Genomic DNA, 24,803 nt, shown 5'->3' on the forward strand with positions numbered 1-24,803 from the left:
TCCATTTACTCAAGTGTTATTTTCATTGACTTTCTTAAAATTGCAAAAACAGCAAAGTGTTTGACCGGATTGTGTCAGCAAAGCGTCTCCTGTCCACTGCTGATGGACCTGATTGATGCATTGATTCTAAAAATAAGAGAAAACTGCACATCAGCAGGATCGACTGAAAACTACTGTGACCATTGTTTTTTAAATTAATGTTCAGTGTTTTTTATTTGAGTATTTTAAAGATATCTTTATTATTTTTAAATTTAAAAACAACAAGCAAGAAATACTTACATCAATTATCATCTTTTAAAGATGTAAGAAAAACAAAAAGCAAAAACGTACAGCCAACCCATAGAATGCAAAGTTATGCAAGCGTATACCACAAAGGGTGGCGAGGGGCAGAAAACCAGACGAGGACATTTTAAAAGAACCACAAGACGAAAACACTGAACTAAAGAGTAAATGTGATGACAATAACAATAGACTACAAAAAGAATTACAAATAAAATGGCTACAGATCCAAGACTTCATGCAGTAAAGAGAATCTGTCAGCTTTTCAGCTTGATTAAGGTGGAAACAGGCTGAGTACCAGCCTCTTTAGGAATGTCTGTCCAAATAAGAGCAGAAAGACCTTTTCCCAGGTCTGTGCTGTCTGTGCTGTCTGGAGGCCAACACAGGGGAGGAAGGGCTCCCGTATTTTATAAAATGAAGAAGGTTTGTCCTTGAGCCAGTAGGTCAGTAGGTCATTGCCTCCAGGGGTAAGAGTTCTATTCTATTTTGTCTCCACACTGAGAGCTGAGGAGGTTTGTCACAGGTCCACTTGAGTAAGATGCGTCTTCAAGCATCAAGGAGTTCCTTCATGTTGGGATTGAGATTAAGAGCAGAATGCAAACCAAGAATACAAGATACAGGCTTAAGATCTACGTTTTTACCAAACATTACAGAAAGTTCTATTTTCCCAAAGCATTTTAATGAAAGGACAGTCGCAGTTACAGTGGACGTATGTCCCCTCAATGTCCTTACATTTATTACAATACTTTGAAAAAGAAGGGTTGAATCAGTGGTGTAATCTGAAGCCTGTAAATCATTTTGAGTTGCATTTCCTTAACCTAGTTAGTGGACAGACAACCAGATGAGACGAGACAGACATGTCTCCATCCATCCTTTAGTGTGGTTATTGAGGACTAAAGTCAACTTGTTGGACTTTTCCAACATGAATTGTGTAATTGTGGTTTGTTTTGTGCCACTGTGCATGAAGTCTCTGGATACTGGCGTTAAAGTGTTTTAACTGTGTGTTTTAGGCATTTTGTTGCTCTTTCTTAAATGTTCTACCTCTTTTCTATTTCTATCGTGACACTTACATGGACTGAATGGATCATTTTGTTGTTTTTAATAATAACCATGAATTCTGATTCTCAGCACCTTAAAGTTATTATGTACAATTCACGCATAATTAGGCAAGGTTAAAATGTTAAAGTCTATATTACAGTTAAAATACATTTTGTCCCAAATAATGTGTATTTTTCTTTTTTTTATCATCCATACATTTCTAACCACTTATTTTCTTGTTTTAGGATTCCGTGTCCATGTTGGGACAATTCGCTCGCTTGATCCCCAAATAGTTCCTCCTCTGCCCCAAACGACCTTTTAAAAGAACTTTATTAAAGCACAGTTTTCAGTGTTTTGACAGAGATTAAGTGAATAATTAAATAGCATTGTTACCAGAGGGTCGGAGGAGCTTTCTGAAGGCGGATTGCCGGCCTTCGCTCCACTGACAGGCTGTTGTTCACTCTGGCTTGTTTGACCCTGAATGCTTCAGATTGGCTACCGTGAGAAGGCCCGTGAGGAGGCCAGCCGCGGAGGCTCCCTGGTCCACCGGCCAGACATCGCTCTGGCAACTGAAGTGTCCAAGCTGAACAGCCAGGTACTCCACACCCAAACCGACCTTCCTCTTCCTCTTCCTCTTCATGAAGGCCTGAGTCAGCTGGATCTCTCTCTCTGGCTCCCCACAACCAGCAGCTCCTCCATCTAGTGAAGACCTGCTGCCTGGCCGTCTCCGGCTGTAGTCCATGCTTAGCAGCAGTCATAATAATAATGCTTTCCTCTGCCACTCTGCATTATAATCCACATCCTAATCTGTCATTGTGATACCATGAAAGCAGATGTACATGTTTAACTGCTCATATCATTGTATATGTCTCTTTAATCTCACCTCCTCTCTTTAATCTGTCCTCCCACTCTTCATCCTTCTTTATTTTCCTTCATTCCGAACTCCTCTCCTCTCCTCTCCTCTCCTCTCCTCTCCTCTCCTCTCCTCTCCTCTCCTCTCCTCTCCTCTCCTCTCCTCTCCTCTCCTCTCCTCTCCTCTGCTCTCCTCTCCTCTCTTCTGCTCTCCTCTCCTCTCCTCGGCTCTCCTCTCCTCTCCTCTCCTCTCCTCTCCTCTCCTCTCCTCTCCTCTCCTCTCCTCTCCTCTCCTCTCCTCTCTTCTGCTCTCCTCTCCTCTCCTCGGCTCTCCTCTCCTCTCCTCTCTTCGGCTCTCCTCTCTTCTCCTCTCCTCTCCTCTCTTCGGCTCTCCTCTCTTCTCCTCTCTTCTCCTCTCCTCTCCTCTCCTCTCCTCTCCTCTCCTCTCCTCTCCTCTCCTCTCCTCTCCTCTCCTCTCCTCTCCTCTCCTCTCCTCTCCTCTCCTCTCCTCTCCTCTCTTCTGCTCTCCTCTGCTCTCCTCTCCTCACTTCTGCTCTCCTCGGCTCTCCTCTCCTCTGCTCTCCTCTCCTCTCCTCTCCTCTCCTCTGCTCTCTTCTGCTCTCCTCTCCTCTCTTCTGCTCTCCTCTCCTCTCTTCTGCTCTCCTCTCCTCTCCTCTCCTCTCCTCTCCTCTCCTCAATCTGTGTGTGTTCTCATCCCTCATCTCACTGCGCTTTATAGGCCCAGCCCTCTTTCCACGGAGCCTCTTCCTATGATACCCCCCTGATGCGCCACATTAAGAAAATGAGTGCGGTGACTAGTGATGTAAGGAGGTTCACGCCCTGGAACTGAAGGGCTCATGCTACTTGTCTGTCTTCTTTCTGCCTTACATTGACAGGATGATTCATTCCTGAACCTTTAACACAAACCTCAAGGAACAAAACACTGATTCATATCATCAAAATGCACATTTTGCATTTTTCAGGCTTGCTTTATTGCATTGTGTGCTTGTTTTTGCTGTTGCTCATCGCTAAGCATAGACACGTTGCACTGTTGTTATTACTGTATGTTTTATAATATCTCCTCTTTTCACACATGTCTCTCAGTCAGTGTGTCTGTTTCGGAAGGTGAAAAACAAACGACATAGAAAATGGGGCTTCAGCTGAACTCTTCTCATAAACTTGTGTATATCCAGAAGTCAACTACCCTGCCCTGACCACTGGAGGGCAGTGCAGGCCCTCAGGAAAAGTTTCTTCCAATATACAAACTGGCTAAATGTGAAGATTACCACTTTAGGATATACACGTTTTTATCTATGACAGTATTCCAGTTGATACTGTCTGACTTAATGTCCTCCTGAAATATGACCACCACCATAAAAGTTACCTCTTCCATATATACTTAACCCTTTTAGTAACTATAGTGAGCAACATCTGCATCGTTTTATAAATTAAAATAAATATCAGTGTGATCCGTCATTTTTGCAGTATGTTTGTGCACATTTATCTTAAATACCTGAAACATTTTTGGGGTAAAACTGTGTTTGCACCAGTGCACTGTACACAGGAAACTACTGTAAGTGATGATTGTAGGGACTCATATTTAGTGTATTCTTTTGTAAATCACACACAGTACTCAAGAAAAGGCCATTTAGAGCATCTGTTAAAAAGAAATGGTGAATTATGTGTGACATCGGTGTGCTTTTCACCACTTTCTAGAAGGAGTTATTGTGTGATTAGCTTGTATTCATTAACTGACATTAAAGTCTTGAGACACAGAAATACCTTGGATGAAAGGTTTCATTACACACATATTTCAGTGAGGGCTTTATAAAGGGTTAATTATATATGACGTAATCGCTTGCTTTCATGTGGATCACCTATTGTCGTATTTGTATTGTTCCCATTCAGATGCATGTTGTTTTATCAGATGAAAAGTAAACTAAAATGAAAAAAATACAAAAGTGACAAGAATAATATGGAGAGACAAAATCACATAATAATGGATCACAAATAAAAATAAAATGTTAAAAATGTTTAAGAGAATGCTAATCCAGATAAGATTCATTACACCGAACTTTTCTCATTGTGTCATAATCAGTTTATTTTGTTTATTACAGTTAAATGTAATAAAATGGAAAACATTATACGGTTTTTTTCACAGAGTAGACCGTGATAATACCCAATCAATATACAGAATCTGCATCACCTACATATTAAAAAATGAAGGCATTTAATAAAAGTGTCTAAAACATCACACAGTGAGAAAGAACTGGAGGGGATTAGAGGGGATTATGTAATTCATCATTTAATCCGAGAGGATCATCAGATCATTGAAGTCTCACATGAACTGTTCCCAGCACTTCATACATATCGGCATATGATTATTAAACTTTCTTTTATTGGTTTCATCAGTTGTGTTTCACTTTTCCTGACAGCCTCACCCTTTAATATTCTGGGTTTAATCTGTTTGTATGAATACCTGCAAAAGAACACCCTGCAGACCTGCCACTGCATACTTTGAATCCAGCTATTTCTCCTTTATATTGATAAATAGTTCAAATTGAAATACTTCATATATGGTGCACAGCATGCCCAACACACCCCAACCTGTAAGGAGTTTGAACCACTAATCTGTTTGTTTCCACTGTGATGGAGTCTGTGGTTCACCGCTGGTTGAAGTCACTGCTTCTCACTGATTGTCGTGTGCCGTCATGCCCTCACAGCTGAAGTACAAGGAGAAGTTTGATAAGGAGATGAAAGGAAAGAAACCGCAATATGACTTGAAGGAGAGTAAGATTTACAAGACTTTGAAGGATGCCAACGACTTGGCCAGTGAGGTGAGTCTCTCCAGGAAATGAAAAGGTTCCAACATGAACTGCTGGAGGTGTGCATTCATTCCTAATCACTGTGCTTCCTGTTGACGTGTCCTGCAGGTGAAGTACAAGGGGGACCTGAAGAAGCTTCACAAGCCTGTGACTGACATGGCCGAGTCTCTGTCCATGCAGCACAGTCTGAGCACCAGCAAACTGTCCAGCAGCGTAAGCCATCACCATCCCACTAACCCCCCCCTCACTGCTGCTGGGGGTCAGCTCATGTTTCCCTCTGTGTTTCACGTTACACCACAAGGTGTAGTGAAAAGTGAAAATGGCAAAATTTTTGGAAGTCAGTTTACACAACAACAGCGTTTGGAGCCACAAAGAAATGATGCGTTTTCACTTGAAACGTGTAACTGGAGCCTGAAATGAGTCTGACCTGCAGGTTTCCATCCCTCCACAGTAACAACCAACACGGTGCCGTAAAGCATTGACCATCTCATGAAATGACTCACTAAGCTCCATCTTTACCAAGCACTCATATCCCGTGACTCCTCATCTGGTAGTGATCCTTACCTGTTTAATATTGACCTTCCTTTACCTTCTGTAACATCTACTTCTTCACATCCCTGCTCTTCAGGCTCAGTAAGAGATGTAAAGAGTACATCAATAATCCTCCACTAATTAGACTTTATTTCACATATCCTTTAACTACCCGCTTTAGTATAAGTTTCTATCTCTGTCATTTACTGCAAGGCTTTTTGTGTAATGTGATGGAAGAGCGTGAACTCCACTGGGACGCTTTTCTTCTCATTTGCTGTACTGAGCATGCCTTACTTTACTGGGAATTCCCCATAGTACTGCTACAAGAAGAAATTTGAGGAGAGTAAGGGTCACTACCACATGATTCCCGACACCCCAGAACAGCTCCACCTCAAGGAGGCTTCTGAACTGCAGAGCAACGTAAGTGGTGCAGACTCCCAGGGGGTCAACAAAACACTTGAGACAAACAAAAACTGCTTTATCTTCACAAAGTGAAGGTATATGTAATGTTTTCTTATCAGGTCCACCTGAATACTGGAGCTGTATTTTACATTCAGTTTAGTTTGGGACAACGTAACGCAGTAAATAACTTTAAAGGTACAGGATGTAAGAGTTCCTGCAAGAGAGTCTCATTACAGTGTCAAATCGAATGGATGGTTGGATGGATGGAAAGTTGGATGGATGGATGGATGGATGGATGGATGGATGGATGGATGGATGGTTGGATGCATGGATGGATGGATGGTTGGATGCATGGATGGATGGATGGATGGATGGATGGATGGATGGATGGATGGATGGATGGATGGTTGGATGCATGGATGGATGGATGGTTGGATGCATGGATGGATGGATGGATGGATGGATGGATGGATGGTTGGATGCATGGATGGATGGATGGTTGGATGCATGGATGGATGGATGGATGGATGGATGGATGGATGGATGGATGGTTGGATGCATGGATGGATGGATGGTTGGATGCATGGATGGATGGATGGATGGATGGATACAATCACCATGTGGTCGTACAAAAGAACAGTGTACATTTTAAAAGGTTTAGGAAACAATACATACTGTACCTTTAAACCCAAAATCACTTGAATTCTGTGGTTTGAATTGTTCTGTGTCTTTTGTTCTGACTTTCCATGTAGAAATGTGTTATACTTCATATATACATGGTGAAGTAATTGAATATTAAGTAATGTAACAGGCTTAATCTATAATTGAATTTTGCCAAAGCACAGCCAGCGTCTGATGTGTGTGAGTATTTCCCCTCTCTGACGTTCCCTTGGTGTGGACCCACTTCAGGTGAAATACAAGGAGAAGTACGAGAAGGAGAAGGGCAAAGCCATGCTGGACTTTGAGACCCCCACATACGTGACGGCGAAGGAGGCTCAGCACATGCAGAGCCAGGTAAACATCCTTGTCTCTCACCTGTCCTCAGAATACTGAAAACTTCCTTTGACAGGCTTCACTTTGAATGTAAAGACACTTCAGTGAGTCACTGTGGTACATTAGCAGGTACTGCCTCTTGCTCTGGATGGGAACGCTCGCTGGATGTCAAGTTGTTGTATATATTCCACTTACTGAATGTTTATGAAGTTTGAAGTCATTTTACGGTGCCTTCAAATCTAGTTTGTATCAACAAGGCTGCTTTCAGAGCTTTTTGAGTTACTTGGCATATTTTAATTTATGTTATGCTCTGATGAAAACTAAAAACTAGTTGAAGGCAGTGTATAATGTGTCCAACTCAAACTGGGTTGTGTATTGTTTCCTAACATTGTGACAGTTTAAGCTTCCTCTCAGGACACAGCAGTGATAAAGGTGAAGTATTCAGATAAACTACCGCAAAGGACTCGGAATTCAAGAGTTGTTTAAATACAATATGTCTAACTTTAGATGTTTTCTGCATGAATCGTGATTCATTTAGCCTCTGATGAGCTTTGCCATCAGTAAACAGAAGGCTGTGACATAAACTGCTTCTGGTGTAAAACCTCCGCTGGTTTATATATTCCAATGGCAAAAACTAAACCTGGAACTGATCGATTGATTCAGATTAACACAAACCAGCAGCCAACAGGATCACCATGTTTACATAGAGTTATTTCATATTTAAAGACACTGAAAGTGTTCTCAAAAGGTTGTATGAAACTATTCAAATGATCTCATCTCTGTAGGGATTTAACTAATAATATCTCTATACCAAAGAGGAATTCAGAGATTACTTAACCTGCTTTATGGAGCCTAAAATAATCTCTCTTTAACATCATGAAATAGATAACAGATTAAACAGAGATGAAAAGTCTCTGGAACTGAATAATGACAGAAAATTTAAATACAACCACAAAATGCCTTTGGAAAATAATTTAAACCAATTAAATAATACATCTTTTAAATGATGTTCTGAATAGTAAAAATCCAGCATTCATAAAATATCTCTTACATATTTCTGATGTAATAGTCCCAACAATTAAACAGTAGCCTCACAAAAATATTCATTTAGGAAACAAAAATACTTATTATTACTCAGCAAATACAGGATATTTTCTTTTTTTTCCCAATTTTGATTTGAGATTAGAAGAAAAGATTATTTCTGAGTGTTGTAGAGTCCAATCCTGTTTGAGGTTGTTTAGCAAAGTCAACTTAAATACATGTGTAACATTGTGAAATCTAACGTGGGAGTCACACAAAGAAACTTCTTCTTCCTATAACTCATGCAGAAAACTTTGATACTTCAAAGGCTATATGAGATATGTTTCTAAAACATTAGTACTATATAATCGATCCTCAGTAAATGGAATGGCCTTCAGGCATTCAACAGTGCAGTTGTTAGTGTGTACTTTTCACACAAGTACAGCAAACTGGGATCCCTGGGAGGCTGCAGGTATAGCTGGTACTGAGAAGAGTGAGGTAACTGCATTGTGGACCAGCGCTGCCTGCATGAGGTTCTCTGAGTTCTGTCTGTCCCTTGTCTCGTCTCTGTGGCCAATAGAAAGACTATAGGAAGGACTTTGAGGAGAACATGAAGGGAAAGAACCTCTCAGGCTTGGAGGTCACCCCTGCAATGATTCATGTCAGACACGCCACAAAAATAGCCAGTGAGGTAACGAAATGACACTCCCTTCTTATTCACCTCACCCTTCCTTTATAATCATACTAAGACTCTCAGCATTAGTCACTCTCACTCTTTTCACTTTCTCACCTTCACAGATGAAGTTTAGTACATTTTGCATGCTTCACTTCATAAACACAAACTAATTACAATCCAACATGTATCAATGCTCCCTCCATTGTAGTGGAATAGTGATTGCTCTTGCATTCCCACTAAAGCCCTGACTTTGACCTCAGCCCTCCATCCTGGAGGAGACGTCCAGCTTAAAGCCACAGTCTGCATGCAGCATGTGATCATCTGAGTGAAGCATAAAGGTTTTCATTGTTTTTCTTGAAGTTTATTTTTCTGGTTATTGTGGTGATATAATGTTCTCTATGCTTTTCCTGATAAATCTTGATTGATTCTGTTTTATTTGTCAAAGTCACTTTGGTCTGCAGGTTTTACTGTAACCAGGGTGCAATTTGCAGGAAATGGATGGGGCAGGAGGGATCTATTCTCCCTTTACAGGCTGCATCACTACATACAGTCTATTGACTCCTCAAAGCAGATAAAGACAGAACATTCATGTTTTTTTGACTAATAAAAGGCTCTTAATGGCTTAGTTACATGGCCCAGTTATTACATTTTTAATCCTCATTTCTTCACCAAATATGCAAAGAAGATGGCGTTCTCCTGTGAGATCAGATTTAAATGTCTCAACATATCTAGCATTCTTTTCCTCTGTTCATTATTTTGAAGACAAATGATTTAATAATACATTTTTCCAATTAAGCCTAATTTACTTAACTGCACATTTGGAGCATTACAGCAAATGAATTAGAATGTATATAAATGAATAAAAATGCCGATAATTAGTCACAAAGTGGGAGCACACGGTCTCACAGTGGTTAGCGCTCTCACCTCACAGCTGGAAAGTCGTGGGTTCAAGACCCGAGTCCTCTCTGTGTGGAGCTCTCATGTTCTTCCTGTGTGTGTGTGTGTGTGTGTGTGTGTGTGTGTGTGTGTGTGTGTGTGTGTGTGTGTGTGTGTGTGTGTGTGTGTGTGTGTGTGTGTGTGTGTGTGTGTGTGTGTGTGTGTGTGTGTGTGTGTGTGTGTGGGTGGGTGGGTGGGTGGGTGGGTGGGTGGGTGGGGGGTCCCTGGCTTCCTCCACAGTCTTCATTGGTGCTAAATTGCCCATAGGTGTGAATGTGAGCGTGCCTGGTTGTTTGTCTGGTCCAGACTGGAGAGGGTGTCCAGGTGTGTCCTGTCCTCGGGGTCGGTCAAAGTGTCCTATAATGAAGTCCACCATCATCACGGTGGACCAGCTGTCCATGATAATCCTCACAATGACACCAGCATCTCTTATAAATGTTTCAGATACTTAAGTTCAAATGTGTTAGACCCTTTCATTAAAGCACAATCTGGAACAAATATTCACACAAACACACCAAATGGATTGTGTGTGTGTTATTTTGTGCGTCGCATCAGTGGATCAGCTGATCACGCTTTGACACAGGAAACCTTCTGGTAGATCAGGCCTGCAGCGCTCTGCTGCTTTACATTCATCTGCAACGTCCATATTAGTCTGAATATCAGACGAAACCCACTTTAGAGGCTCATACATGGAAAAGGGTGTTATTTCAGACCTCCAGTGTTTTTAGACGGATGTCCTCCCTCATTGGTTTGTTTCCAAAGATCCTCCCTCTCATGCTCCAGTTCTGCTGCTCTTCCCATACCTGACTTTAACATGCAGCATTTGAAGGGTTTGAAGAGCTTGTTAACAGCAGCGTCCTGCACGTGGAGCTGGATTCTGCTATAGGATCACATCCAGCATGTTCCTCCTCTATTACACCTTTTGAGACCTACTCCAAAAAAAAGATTGATATTTGCAGTAACACTGGAATAACAAGGCACACTTCACCTCCAATAAGAATTGATGGAATATGTGAGAGGCCACACGTTTTTGCTGGTGTTTTTTCTATCGTTTGGATATAAAAGAATTTAGATTGCTCAGCAGCCACCCCCTCTTCTCCTCACAAATCGCACCCTGACTGTACATTCCTGTTGTTTTTGGAAGGCTTGGTGACTTTGAGCATCAGGACCAGCAGTAGCCCAGCCTGTCCTGTGTTACTGTCTGTGTGTCTGCCTTGGCCTGGCCTGCCCGAGTGCCCGTCTCTGCAGCCTCTCTGTTCTTCTTCCGTCCTGTAGAGAGAGTACAGGAGGGATCTAGAGGAGGGAGTGAAGGGTAAAGGGCTAACTACATTGGAGGAAACTCCGGAGCTTTTGAGAGCAAGGAATGCTACTCAAATCCTGTGTGAGGTACGACTGACCGGGAAGTGATGGCGGTGGCATCGCGAGTGATTTCCCACAATCCCCCTCACCTCCCTTGGTGGCTCCTGTCCCCACCTAACTTCATCATCATACTAAAAGGATGATGGCTGGGTTTCTTCCTCTGCTCCTGCTTCATGACATGACTAATTGTTCGGCTCTCTCCTTTTTCTCTTGTGTTCACAAAATGTGTCACAACTCATCCTTTATTTTTCCCTGGTTGAAATCCCTTGTGTTGACTTTATATCTAACTATTCCTCCAAACAGCTACCTAGAGTATACTTCTGTACTTCATTTTTTAACCCTTACGGTAACAGTTTATCAGGAAACTACTTTCTTACATCTGAGTTTTTTACAGTTATTAAAGGATCTTATTCTTATGTAAGATAAAACTAAAATGACCAAATTACATTGCGTTCTTCAACTTACAGTAAATGTAATCTCTAAGCAAATAGAAATACTTTAAAACTGTGTTTCATTTTATTTGTTCTTTAAGTGCTCTGAGTCAGTTGTTTTAATGTAAGGAAGAAGAACTCTAAAGCAGAGAGCTTTTTTTTTTTTTTTTTTTACAAATAATCTGAATTAAGAGCAATAGCTTCATAGAAATACGTTTTTTTTAATAAAAACACCTACACCTCATTTTTTACTTGCAGACAGTCTATTTTCTGTTTTAAATGGAGATGTTAACATATTTGTACCTCTAAAGAAATCCCTTAATTTCTGCTAACCAGCTCTGATCAGTGTTCCTTCAGGTTGACTTTTTATTGATTTATTGATTGATTGGTTTATTGATTGATTTATTCATTCATTCGTTCGTTTGTTTGTTTGTATATTTATTTATTTATTTGGCTTTGCTGCCCTCCTTATTTTGTATGCTTGAAAGTCGTCTTGTGTATAACCTGCAGGTTAACCATCGAGTTGAATATGTGCAGCAGTTTGTGACATGTTGTTTTGTTTTTCTGTATTTGCAGAGAGAGTACAAGAAGGCACTGGAGGAGGAGATTAAGGGCCACGGAATGCTGGCCTTGGCTACAGACACCCCTGACTTCATGAGAGCCAGAAATGCCACTGACATCCTCAGTCAGGTTTGATGCAGACTCAGATTGGGACAGTCCAATCACCTGCGTGATCAGTTTACATATGTTTTTGATAGGAGTGTGCATTTGTATACATTTTAGTAGTAAAACTCAACAACGTGGAAATCTTGGTGCCACATAATCAAAGCTGACGCTTCAGCAGGCTTCTTGGTGGCAAAATGAGGATGTACATCATATCAGTCATAACATTATGGCTGATCAGTGCATAGGATCCACAGATGGATCAGATAATGAGCATGTGTCTTCTATCAAGTTCTCCTCAGTGCTTTTCAATGCAGTTTAAAAGCCCAGTTGGGTGGTGACTCTCAGCTTTTCCCTCATTAGACGAAGTACAAGCAGACCGCTGAGATGGACAGAGCCAGCTACACGACGGTGATCGACACCCCAGACATCATTCACGCTCAGCAGATGAAGAACATCATCAGCCAGGTAGATCATCCAGCTGGACCTGGGAAACAAGCACTTTAAAAACACCTCTTCACTTTCCGTCTGCGTCTACAGAAAAAGTACAAAGAGGAGGCAGAGAAGACCATGTCTCACTATGTGCCGGTCCTGGACACTCCTGAGATGCAGAGAGTCCGTGAGAACCAGAAGAACTTCAGCACGGTGAGTAAAAGACTATCAACGGTCTCATGCTCTGTCATGTAGGAAATAAACAGCTCTGCCAACGTCTTCTGTTACACGGCTGTCTTTTTTGTTTTCAGAATGTTTCATGACACCTGCTAGAGGTTTTCTGTCACAAAAGGAGTACTTTTTAATTATTATATAGATAGGATAAGTGAAATTCCAGCTAATCCTGAGCAGAATCAAAGGCCTTTGTGTTGAAATGCAGCGGCTTTTCGTCTGTCTTCTTCTTGTCTTCTTGTCTGTCTTCTTCTTGTCTGTCTTCTTCTTGTCTTTTTGTTTTGTGTTCACTGTGAAACATTTTTAACTGCACTTTTGTTTTTCTTCCCGTAGCTTCAGTACCAGACTGACCTTAAAAACATAAGGGGCAAAGTGTCTTCTGTACAGGACACTCCTGAAATGCTCCGTGTTAAGGAGAATACAAAGAATTTCAGCTTGGTATCTACTTTATCATATGTCTTTTATTTTTGCTTTATTTTTTTCTAATAACACTTTTTCCCTTTTTTTGTTTTGGTTTTCTAGAGTCTGTCTTCCCTCACGTTTAACAAACCCTGATATGCAGCCCGAATTCCCTGTGGAAGTAAACAAACTCCTTTTTTTAAACGCAGTGAAACATGCAGCAAGTTAATCCTGGCCACTAACCTCTGATTAGTGTTTCGATAGTGTGACATTTCATAGTGCCAAGCTTGTGTGTGGTTAAGTGCTGTATTCATAGTATCACATTAGAAGAGTCTTTCAATGTTTCTTTGTGTTTGTCTCATTTTCCCTCTTCTGCAAATGTGGACTGTCCTAAATCAGTGTGTTCAGACGTTCAGACGTTGACTGTAGCTCCTCTTTCTCATTAGTCTCGTTGTGCAGCGGTGTGTCAATGAGACTAACATCATGTTGTTCCTCATCCATGCAAAGATTCAGTACAAAGACCAGTTGGGAGGAGGAACCGATTTGCCCAAGACCCCTGAGATGGAGCGGGTTAAACAGAACCAACAGAACATTAGCACGGTACTCAACTCAACAGAGTGCCCCCCCCCCCCCCCCCTATAATTTTCAGCTAATTATGTACTAATATTGAAGTCCCTGGAGACCCTACAATCCCAAACATTTAATAATAAGAATAATAAGAATAAGAAATCAGAATCAGAAATATTTCTATTGTCAGGTATGTTCAGCAGAATAATTGGTTCTTGGGTTTTTTGGGGGGCAGCAATAAGTAGAAACAAGAATAGATTAGGACATAATACAAAATATCAATATTAACAATATAATGGACACACAAAGAACATACAGTATACGTTTATATACCACCCTTCACACACAAAGTGTACAAAATAAGATTATATGTCTCAACAGTGGCTTTTCACAACAGATTTAATGGGTTTAAAAAATAATGAATTATAAAAGTAACATTCAAATTGATTGAGACCGGAAATGGCATTACGAACTCAAATAAAAGAGCAACAGTCTTTTAAAAGACAAATGTTCATTAATTTATCATTTCATTTGTTCATTTATCAGGCAAAAACAAAACATGGTCAAAACTAGGAGAGACATGGAATAAATAGCAGCCAGGTTACAGAAGGCGCCACACTAATCAATACCTGAAGGCTTAAAAGGATCTGATCAGTAACAAATGGTTTTATTGGTTGGGAACTATTTGTTTATAAGCTATGAATAGATTAGGATTAGTCCACACAAGTTAACATTTATCTGTTGGGACTTTAAGGGCTCTTTTCGTTCATCGTTATTGTCATCAGACCTGTTTCTCATGTCCAACAGAAATAACGTTGAATTGGGAGGCGAAGTGGTGGATGAACTTGTCTTGTACTTTCAGTACTTGTTGAGATTTTTTATGGACCGAGCCCGAAAGGCCTCCAAAGGACAAGGACTTTGGACCCTAATGTTTTCTTTATTATTATTATTATTATTATTATTATTATTATTATTATTATTATTATTATTATTATTATTATTGTTGTTGTTGTTGTTGTTGTTGTTATTATTATTATTGTTATTATTATTATTATTATTATTATTATTATTATTATTATTATTATTATTATTATTATGCTTGTCTGTCATGAGACCCACATTTGACCCCCTAAACATGCTCAGAAACTCCCCAAATTTGTCACATTCATCATCAATTTAAGAAATTTAAGAAAATGTAAAAATGAACCCCCCACAATGCCGAAATGTGCTCTCTAGCGCCACCTATAAACACGGAAACATCCACCACAGCCCGTAGGAAAACTAAGACAAAACCCACTTGTTTGTCTCATCAAGACCTATAAATCACCACCGACCCCCCTGACCCAACAGGTCAAGGCCACAATCTGCCTTTCAAAATAAAATTTTCGCCCAAAAAATGCCCTCACTCAAACGCTATCTCCTCTGAGGGCTAATATATAAAGACTACCGAAAAAATTAAGGAAATGTAAAAATTAACCCCCAGAGTGCCAAAATGTCTCTCTAGCGCCACCTAGAAACACTAAAACGACCACCATGGCCCGTAGGAATGTCGTAGGGAGATCCAACCTAAACTCAATTGTTAGTGTCCTCAAGACCTAAAAATCACGAGCTGATACCTCTAACCTAAATTCAACAGGAAGTCTGCAATTTGCCTTTCAAAGTAAGATTTTCAGCCAAAAAAGGCCTAACCTAAATGCTATTTCCTCTGAAGGAGAATACATTTGACCCCTCAACATACTCAAATGCTCACCAAATTTGGCACACTCAGCAAAACTAGATAAAAATATTAGAAATTGCACAAATTAACCCCCAGAGTGCCAAAATGTGCTCTCTAGCGCCACCTACATACACTACAACGGCCACCTAAAAACACTAAAACGGCGACCATGGCCCGTAGGAATGTCGTAGCGAGATCAAACCAAAACTTAATTGTTCATCTCATCGAGACCTACAAATCACCGTGGACCTAAATCCAACAGGAAGTCCACAAAAAACAGGAAGACTTTCAAAATAAGATTTGCAAACACTATTTCCTCTGAGGGCGAATTTCGTATCGGCTTCAAAACACTATTAAATGACAGAGGAGACTCTCCTGCTCAAATATTCTGTTCAACTTTTTGATTAGTCAAACGGTTTCATTTTTATTAGCCGTCAAAGTTCTGAACGCCAAATCCCGCCGCCTCCCTCCTCCACCACCCTCCTCCACCCTCCTCTCATTCAAATACATGGAAAACCAAGATGTCTCCTCAAAAACAGCCGTGAAAGAACACCTCAAACAAGTGGTGACTGTGGCTAAACCGTGACTCTAATCGACAAAACGAGCAGATCAGAACCGCGACAAGAACCTGCCGAACAAGACGATGTAACACATGGAGGGAAAATTCCATAAAACATGACCTTGAGAGAGAACAACGCTGTCATTTCTTTTCCCCCACGATTTGAAGCCACATTTATCATTGAGTCAGATGGAGCAAAATCGTGCGTCTGCGTCAAACTGCGCCTCCTAGTGTCTGAAGTTTTCGTCTCACTGCTTCCAAACCCACACAGACTGAAAGACGACAAAGTTTCCTCTCAACAAATGAAAATTTTATCAAAATATTTGCCCCGAAAACTGTGGATTCCGAAGAGTTGTTTCCAAAATATGTGTATAAAATCCGTCCCCTCCCCCACTGTGATGACATCACTAGCTGCAGGTGCGTTCCAGTGTTACATCATTCACACCAGGATTACACCATATCAATCCACTGTGACCGCTTATCCTGCATATCCTGACTTTCAAAATAAAAGCCCCAAACTCCTTCAAAATAAAATTCCTTGTTTCTTATAAATTACACCTAAAACCTTAAAAATTTATATTTAGGGTTTAGCTGGATTAGAGCCTAGCTGGCCGTCAAAATAAAAGACCCAAATTTCTTCAAAATACAAGTCCTTGGTTGTTCGAACCATCAAAATGTTTATTTTATCAATATTTAAAGGGGCCAGAGGCTATGATTGGACCGACCTTGACGAGCCAGAGACCAGGGTGCAAGGTCCCGATCAAGGATGCTTGCAGGATGCACAATGCACAATGGCGGAAATTCCTTGTAATTTTTTTTTTTTAAGTTAAAGACAAAAGACTGAACACTTCTCAGGGGCAAATTCTTTTTCAAAGGAGGAATCCGTAAATAATGTATTGAGTAGGTTGCTGTGTTTTTTAAACATTGTGGTACAGGCCAACTTCTACCTCCATTCCGCCTGTTCCTCCATATCCATGTTTTCTTCAGTATCCAAGAACTGACGTCCCATAAAATGACCATTTAGAATTCTACCTTTTTACAAGAAACATGTCTTTTTTTATGTGTGTGTTTTTACTTATTTCTTCTTACTAATTAAAGGATTTTGTGCGGCCCCTAAATGCCTCAAATAATTATCTAGCAGTCGAAAACAACAATTAAATTCTGTGTAAATAACTTCACAGTATAATAATATTAAACACAATTATGGACCCCAAGAGTATGTGGAAACCACTTTCAAAATAAGGTTTGGCCTACATTATGGAAAATATGGCCTCTTCTTCATATTATAGGTCAAATCCGGGCATTATACGACCACATGCAGCCCCTTAGTTATAACCTTTGTGCATCTATTACAACTGTGCTTTCATTTTCACAGCTCTACAGATTTATTTTTCCAGTTGACATAGTTCATGATTGTGTACCTTATGTTAGACCATAATAAGTCTAAAGAATCTACAAGAATCTGAGAAGCAGAGAAAAGCTTTTTCTTAAATCTCCACTGATAATAGATGTGGGAGTTAATCACCTGCGTGAGGTGATTTTTGAAAAATATTGGCCAACTCCAGCATTTTGCCTGCTTTGTGGGCATTTTGTCATGGCTTAGACAAATCTCTTATTCCTAGATGAGAGAAAATATTAATGTTTCCCTCTATAAAGAATTTTAGTAGGCATGCATCCCTGAACACAGTCCTATAGCAAAACCTATTCAGAAAAACATTCTGAAATATAACGTACATTACAGTCCAGGGAAATTCTTAAGATTTATAGTTCATCCTCATGAAAACTGGCTTATTCGATTTATACACAAAAATCATTTTCAAAAAGTGAAAATTCTCCATCTCAGTAACATTTCATGATTCATAAAACATCCACTTCCAAAACCCTGTCACAACATCCACCATTACGAACTACTGTGTGAAAATATAATCTTAAATCTGGATTATTTTCTAGAAAATTGAACAATTTGTAAATAAGCTCAAGCTTTTTATTCTCTGACTGTCTTTAATTCTTTCATGGGTTTGAAAGAGAGAAATGACCAAACATATTGACTTGCCTAATAAAGGTTAGATAATGCTCATGTGGGGTCAACACCTCAGGGTTTTAAAACTACATTCACAATAATATTTTGTGTCCACATACTTTTGAGCATAATCACATTACATTTACCGTACGTTTGAACTAGTTTTATAAGTGAGTGCCGCTTTCACTGTCAATGTTTTTTTCACTGTCTTTAGCAGTATTGTTGTTGTTTTGTCTTCTTCTGTGCCTGTTTAAATCACATGACGAGCAGATTCAGTACAAGGACTGTGTGGGTCGAGGCACTGCCATACCAGATCCTCCCGAGGTGCAGCGGGTCCGACAAACCCAGAAGAATATCAGCCTGGTAGAGGAAACAAAACAAAAAACAACTTACCAACTTCCTAAATCCCTCATTTGACCCGACGCCCTGCTTCTAGTTCAGTGACCCTTAATGCTGTCATTTAAACTCCCTTTGACCTGCTAGTCTGCTTCGAGACGTTATGAATGCTCTGTTTCCTCCTTCATGTCCCTTTATGCAGTAAGAATAAAGTCAAACCGGATTTTACATGCAATCTCCTAAAATAACATTCCCAATACGGCTTCTAATCAAAATTCATTCATTGACCAATTTTAGAAGTTTATGGAGCTTCTAAACATCATCTTATTTCTGGATGGACAAACCTTTTAAAAATGATTTTCTTTTGTTTTATGCCGAGAAGAACAACCTGACAATCTCTTGTAATAACTATTCCTAAATCAATTATTTCATGCTGATTGTCTTTTACTGATTTTAAGAATTTGAATAGTCCCTAAAAGTCACTAATTCAAGCATTCAGATGTAATTCTAACATCATTAATAAGATTGTTAGTACACAATACTAAAGGGCCAAACGTATGTGGAGAAGGTTTTAGGCTATCTTTCACTGTTTGGGCAGTTTTCTTTATTTCCAAGTGGAAACTTTGACAACAATGATGTTGTGCTGCCAACTTTGGTCAGATGGAAGGACATAATAGTGTCTTTGAAAGACTTTACTGAACTTGAACAAACCTGGAGTACAACACTTTAGAGTTGAGCTGGATCCGTCCTCTGAATTTATACATACTTTCGGCCAAGTATTGTGATTAAATCATATTAAGCTCTCATGTTTTTGTCATAATAATTAAATACCTGCAAAGCCCTGAAACCTGCAGATTTTACATTACCCACGTACTTGCATATCCCTGAAATGATCACCTCACTTTGCAGTTTTCTCCCCAGCTGTGGGCTGCGTGTCACAGTACAAGCTGTACTTTTCTTATTTCCCGTCTCACTTTGTCCCTGTGTGACTTGTGCAACTGGCAGATTCAGTACAAGGACTGTGTGGGTCGAGGCACTGCCATACCAGATCTGCCCGAGGTGAAGCGGGTCCGAGAAACCCAGAAGAATATCAGCCTGGTAGAGGAAACAAACAACTGCAGTGACCCTCAATTAACTTTTTAAAATCCTTTTTTACCCCCCCCCCCCCCCCCCCCCAAACTCCATGTCGTTTGTTTAGTTTTTGAAACCAAAATATTCACCGTTTTTACCTCGCACTAGATCAAACCTCTCAGAATAACCATTTACAGTCCAACTCCCCACAGAGAATAGTTGTTCATGCTTAGTTTCATCACATAAATGAGTTCTTGCTCAAGGCCTCCAATGTTTTTCATTATTCTCATTCAGATGTTTGTCTTTCTTTCTACGTCAATCTGTGAGGTAATAGTTTGCACAAAATACTAGAAGGCCAAAAGTATGTGGAGAACATTGTCTGTATGCAGGATGTTTAGTTTAGAATTTTGTTCATTCAACTGACCAAATATTTTGTGACCATAACTCCAAGTTTTGATCAGATTGGAGGACGAGACAGAAACTAATGGCTTTCAATGAACTCTTGACTACATTATCTCAGTCTTTCTATCTGAACTGGAGTTCTGATTATGATTATTTTTACACATCAACCTCAGACTCTGCAACTAAAACACAAGAGGCAGCACTTACAGAAACACTATTAAATTATAGTTTGCTTACTTTAGGTATCCATATACGTATGGCCATGGCCATTTGGCCTATCATAATTCACCTCTTGGGCCTTTGAGGGCTCTCATGATGAAAGCTGCTAATCTTCCCTCCATTACCTGAAATGACGCCTTTGTTTGCCGTCTTTCAAAAGTCAAAGTATGTCTTCAGTTCTAGTTTTGTCTCACTTTGTCCCTGTGTGACTTGTGCAACTGGCAGATTCAGTACAAGGACTGTGTGGGTCGAGGCACTGCCATACCAGATCTGCCCGAGGTGAAGCGGGTCCGAGAAACCCAGAAGAATATCAGCCTGGTAGAGGAAACAACTTACAGTGACCCATATCTCTCTATTTATAATCATCTCCACAATCATCCTCCGAATTAACGTCTTGCTTCTCTAGAAATTTTCACCTCTATCTCCCAATTTCTCTTTCCCTTTTTATTTAGTGCCGACTCCTCCTCCACATCACCTTGTTTTCCAGTATCCCAGAAATAAACCATTCCTGACTTTCACGCAATCTTCTAAAATCACCATTCCCTGTTCACTTTACAGAAACATCGTTTTTTCTTTTTACTAACTCAGAGTTCTTGTAGAGCTCCAAAAGGCCTGAGATGTTCATGTCCACAGTGGAAACAAGCAGATGTTGAATATAGCTCAAACTAAATGGCTAAAAATATACTCAGATTGAACTTTTTATTCATGTAAATTGTGTATTTTTGAGGATTTGTCATGACTTGCACTAACCAAACATGTCTAAGTGAAAGAAGTAAACATAAAAAAGTGGAAAATAATTTTCATTACTAAAAACTACTTCTGTCTTTGTTTAGTTCAGGAACTCTCACCTTATTTCTAAGTTTTAAAAACTGAACAACGAAAGATCTGTACAACCAAAACTCTGGACAAACCACATAGTTGTTTGTTTTTAAACCACATGGAGCAAATCAACAATGTTTCCACTGTAAAATTTTACTTTTTTTATTATCCCTCAGGGCATTAAAGTCTCTCTCAATGTTTTTTTAATTGCATCTGAACTAGAAAGTAATTAACTAAATTATAAGTTTGAAAATAACCTGAAAGGTTCACAACAGGGGTGTTAAACGTTTTTTTTAATTCAGGGGCCACATACAGTCAGGTTCGAGGTCAAGGAGTTTAGATATTGCTCCTCAAAGTTGTTCCCCCCTAATTCTCCTCATACTATAATGATATTCGAGGGGCTGGATCCAATTATAGCTGGACAAGTAATTTCGAGTCACTAATTACCTTAAGTGCATGTTTTTGGACAAAACCAGAAAACTCTAGAATCAAACCAGGGATATCCATACGGAGGCAAGAATGTCAGCCACATTTCAATATAACAGTTAGCGTTTATCACTGCATTACTTCAATCTACTGTTTGTGTAAAATCCCCTCTAATGGTCAAATTAGAAATAGCAGTTCGTTTTATTACAGAAAGGAAATGTTGTGTATATAACTTATGAAGGAGAAGAAGGAGATACAACTCATATTGTATGAGTTATCAAGCCTTTGCGAGGCCTGTTGAAGACGCCTCTGTTCACACCTTTACAGCAGATGCTCTGTGAGGCTCCGCCTGCACATACAATCCAGTGGCATCACAGTCATAACTCAGTTCAATAACCCGTTCTCTTCACCGAGCCCAGCTGAATCGCGGGGCAACCAAGTGTTGTACATCGTTCCTCTCCTTCAGGGAACAGAAGTTATATCCATAACACTTGGTTCCCTTTCCGTCGATTCACTTGGTAGAACACATATTGTATGGGACATGTATTCGCGCCCCGAAGAGTAGTTCCCAAACCAGAGTCTAACCTGCACCCTCTAGTGCATTGTAGAGAACACAGAGAGGACAGACTGAGCCACTGATGGAGCCGTCACATCCAGCCGATAAAACACCACAACGTGTGTGGAGATGTGCAGTTCGCTGCAGCACAAGCCTCACTCATCGACACCTCTTTTGGAAATTCCGAATTAGCGTTCCGTGGGCGGTCAGCGAGCTACAGCAGTCGCGGTGGGGAACTCTCTCTGGCTCTGGATTATATGTGCAGGCGGAGCCTCACATATGTCATCAAAGATCATCTGCTGTAAAGGCGTGAATAGATCGTTTGCACTGACGTCACGAATTTCCCATGATCCTCTCTGATTCGCGAGTGTCCGCCATCTTTTATGACAGCTTTTATTTACCACACACCGGTAACTGTTGAGGAAGGCGCAAAATGTTTTGTTTCATATTGTGTTGGTGCTTTTTTGAGGGGATTTTCAACACAGAATGATCTAATACATAGACTTACAGTAGTAGACTTCTACTAGATTGTAGACATACTATTATAGATCATTTACCATACAGTGTAGACTGGAGGCTCTCAACACATATAGTTTGGATCTACTCGCATATGTCTACACTGTCGGCTCGTTGGAGCAGACATTGACACACGGGACAGATTGACGGCAGAGTTCATTGAATAAAAGTCCCTCATTAGTCCTCTGACAGGACATTTCTTCACCAAATGGAACCGTCTTCAGCAGCCACACAGCGCACAGGAGGAGGTGATGGAGGCCGGGGGTGTAGCTCAGGAAGTTACTGTTGTATTGACTATCGGAGTAAACCAGAGTACCGGAGAGAACCTGAAAACTCCACACAGAAAGGCTCCTGCCGGGATTTGCACAAGGACCCTTATTTATTTTTTTAACTGGGACCTTCTGGCTGTGAGGAGAGAAGCTGTGGACTAATTTACATCGTGTCTACATCGTCCTCACATTTTAACAAATCGCTGTAGCGGTCAACCCCACCGCACTCCTCGATCTTTACCTCGCTTTATCTGGAATATTCAATCCCTGATAAATTTGGGAAAAATCACATGAATCCGATACGAAGATATGTTCTAATGCAGCTGTATACATAAAAGATGGCGGACCCAAGTGAATCAAAGAGGATCATGGGAAATCTGACGTCAGTTGCAAATGATCTATAGAGGTGTCTTCAGCAGGCCTCGCCAGGACCTGATCCCCCATACCATATATGTTGTACCGAGTGAATCGACTGAAAGGGAACTGCAGATAATATGTTTGTGTAATTTCTATACGGTCCCTGTTTTTATATCAAAGTTTTCAAGTGAAAAAGCAAAACTTCTTTGCGTTTTGGGGATTTGTGCTTGGAACCACTGAAAATGGAACCAGCCAGAGTCGACCCTCTCATTGGTTTCTGGCCTGCAAGGCCTTATGTTTGACACCCCTTGTTGACAGCATTATTTACTTCCTACATACCTGAAAACCCCTTTCAGATAATAACCCCTTGACGACCATCTGTGTCCTGTTGTCGTGTTGTTTCTTATTTCTTGTCTTACTTTGTACCTGTGTGACCTGTGCGACTGGCAGATTCAGTACAAGGACTGTGTGGGTCGAGGCACTGCCATACAAGATCCTCCCGAGGTGAAGCGGGTCCGACAAACCCAGAAGAATATCAGCCTGGTAGAGGAAAACAGTGACCCTTATCTTACCCCCATAGAATCTCTCCCCAAAGCCTGACACTCTTCTCATCAGAACAAAGTTCTCTTTTCCTGTTTTTAGTGCTCGTTCCCACTCCTTCATCCTAACCGTGCTTCATTTATCATTCCTTTCTACCAGACGTTGACGACATTCAACTTTTTTTTCCTTTTAATTTGTCTAAATTTCCCTGGAGATTTTGATTTCCTAAACTGAAGACTATTTAACTTTCACTTGTCGTACCACCATATTTGACTTTTATTGTTTTACTGTCTCATTCAAAGCTACAATACAAAGAAGGAGTCGGACAAGGTACATCAGTGGCAGAGACGCCAGAGATGGAGAGAGTTAAACGCAATCAGCAAAATATTAGCACGGTACTCCACTGCTGTGGTCTCGTATATCCCCCACCCTTCATTCATTTTCCATTCACCCTGTCTTTTTACTTTATCTCCCGTAAATGTCATAACAACTCTCTTGGGCTGTTCAGCTCAGTGGTTCCCAACTGTTTTTTTTAGTTGGAAAAAGCTGAAATCCCCTCAGATTTCAATATATGGTTGACAATGAAGCTAAACAAGTACTCTTTTGAAGATACAAAAGTATTTTCCCAGCTAGATTCTAGAAAGTGTCTTGGCGGGTTTTCTTTGATGAATTTAGTTTTGACAATGTGTGAACAGGCAGACCCTCCCATTCCCTCTCTATGATATCTGTCTTGAGGTTGGGAACCACTGGTTCGGGTATTTAAGCTCTTATTCCTGTCGCATCAAACCCATCACACGCACCAGTTGAAATAACCTGCTTCTTCATTTCCCAGGGGAAAAAAGTGTGTTTTTAATTCTGCTGTGAGTTCTGTTGCTGTGCCGTTTTCTTCCTTTCAAACTGTGATTGTTTATCGAACTGCCCTTCACTTCTTCTTTTTCTCCCACTCTTTTCTGCATGAAACCTGCTTTTTTTCGAGGGTAGATAAAGTACAAGGACTCTTTGGGCCGAGCAACAGCTATCCCGGATCTCCCTGAGGTGCAGCGGGTCAAACAAACCCAGAAGCACATCAGCTCGGTAGTGGAACCCAACCCAACTGCAGTGTGGTCCTAACCGATGAGAGTGGACCTGCCCACCGATAACGCCCAGCAATAAGCTCCTTCGCTTTCCTCCCCTCCATCGCGCTACCATCTGACATCCTCATGCTCATCTGATCCGCCTTTGTTTAAGACGCAGGCTGCCGTTTAACCTCCATTGCCATCCATGAGCCATCTTTAATCCTCCATCATCTTCCTTTTTGACCTGTGAATTATTTTCTAACCTGTAGTCAGACATTCCTCCCATAAGCCTGTCGTTGACTTCATT

The 24,803-nt window shown here is 40.5% G+C and overlaps 1 protein-coding gene across 1 annotated transcript in view; it reads left to right on the top strand.

Annotated features, from left to right (window-relative positions):
• neb (nebulin) overlaps positions 1 to 24,803 on the top strand; it is a 96,595-nt gene that overhangs the window by 63,875 nt on the left and 7,917 nt on the right. Inside the window, exons 117-134 of the mRNA XM_080478777.1 lie at positions 1,808 to 1,912; positions 4,893 to 5,006; positions 5,103 to 5,207; positions 5,841 to 5,945; positions 6,837 to 6,941; positions 8,521 to 8,631; positions 10,828 to 10,938; positions 11,919 to 12,032; positions 12,369 to 12,473; positions 12,546 to 12,650; positions 13,002 to 13,106; positions 13,575 to 13,667; positions 18,201 to 18,293; positions 19,272 to 19,364; positions 20,184 to 20,276; positions 23,352 to 23,444; positions 23,744 to 23,836; positions 24,423 to 24,515. Of these exons, the coding sequence (XP_080334903.1) occupies positions 1,808 to 1,912; positions 4,893 to 5,006; positions 5,103 to 5,207; positions 5,841 to 5,945; positions 6,837 to 6,941; positions 8,521 to 8,631; positions 10,828 to 10,938; positions 11,919 to 12,032; positions 12,369 to 12,473; positions 12,546 to 12,650; positions 13,002 to 13,106; positions 13,575 to 13,667; positions 18,201 to 18,293; positions 19,272 to 19,364; positions 20,184 to 20,276; positions 23,352 to 23,444; positions 23,744 to 23,836; positions 24,423 to 24,515 (1,836 nt within the window). The remainder of the gene's footprint in view (positions 1 to 1,807; positions 1,913 to 4,892; positions 5,007 to 5,102; positions 5,208 to 5,840; positions 5,946 to 6,836; positions 6,942 to 8,520; positions 8,632 to 10,827; positions 10,939 to 11,918; positions 12,033 to 12,368; positions 12,474 to 12,545; positions 12,651 to 13,001; positions 13,107 to 13,574; positions 13,668 to 18,200; positions 18,294 to 19,271; positions 19,365 to 20,183; positions 20,277 to 23,351; positions 23,445 to 23,743; positions 23,837 to 24,422; positions 24,516 to 24,803) is intronic.

The sequence above is a fragment of the Lipophrys pholis genome (genome assembly GCF_963383615.2).
Source record: "Lipophrys pholis genome assembly, chromosome: 13".
Taxonomy (NCBI): Eukaryota; Metazoa; Chordata; class Actinopteri; order Blenniiformes; family Blenniidae; genus Lipophrys; species Lipophrys pholis.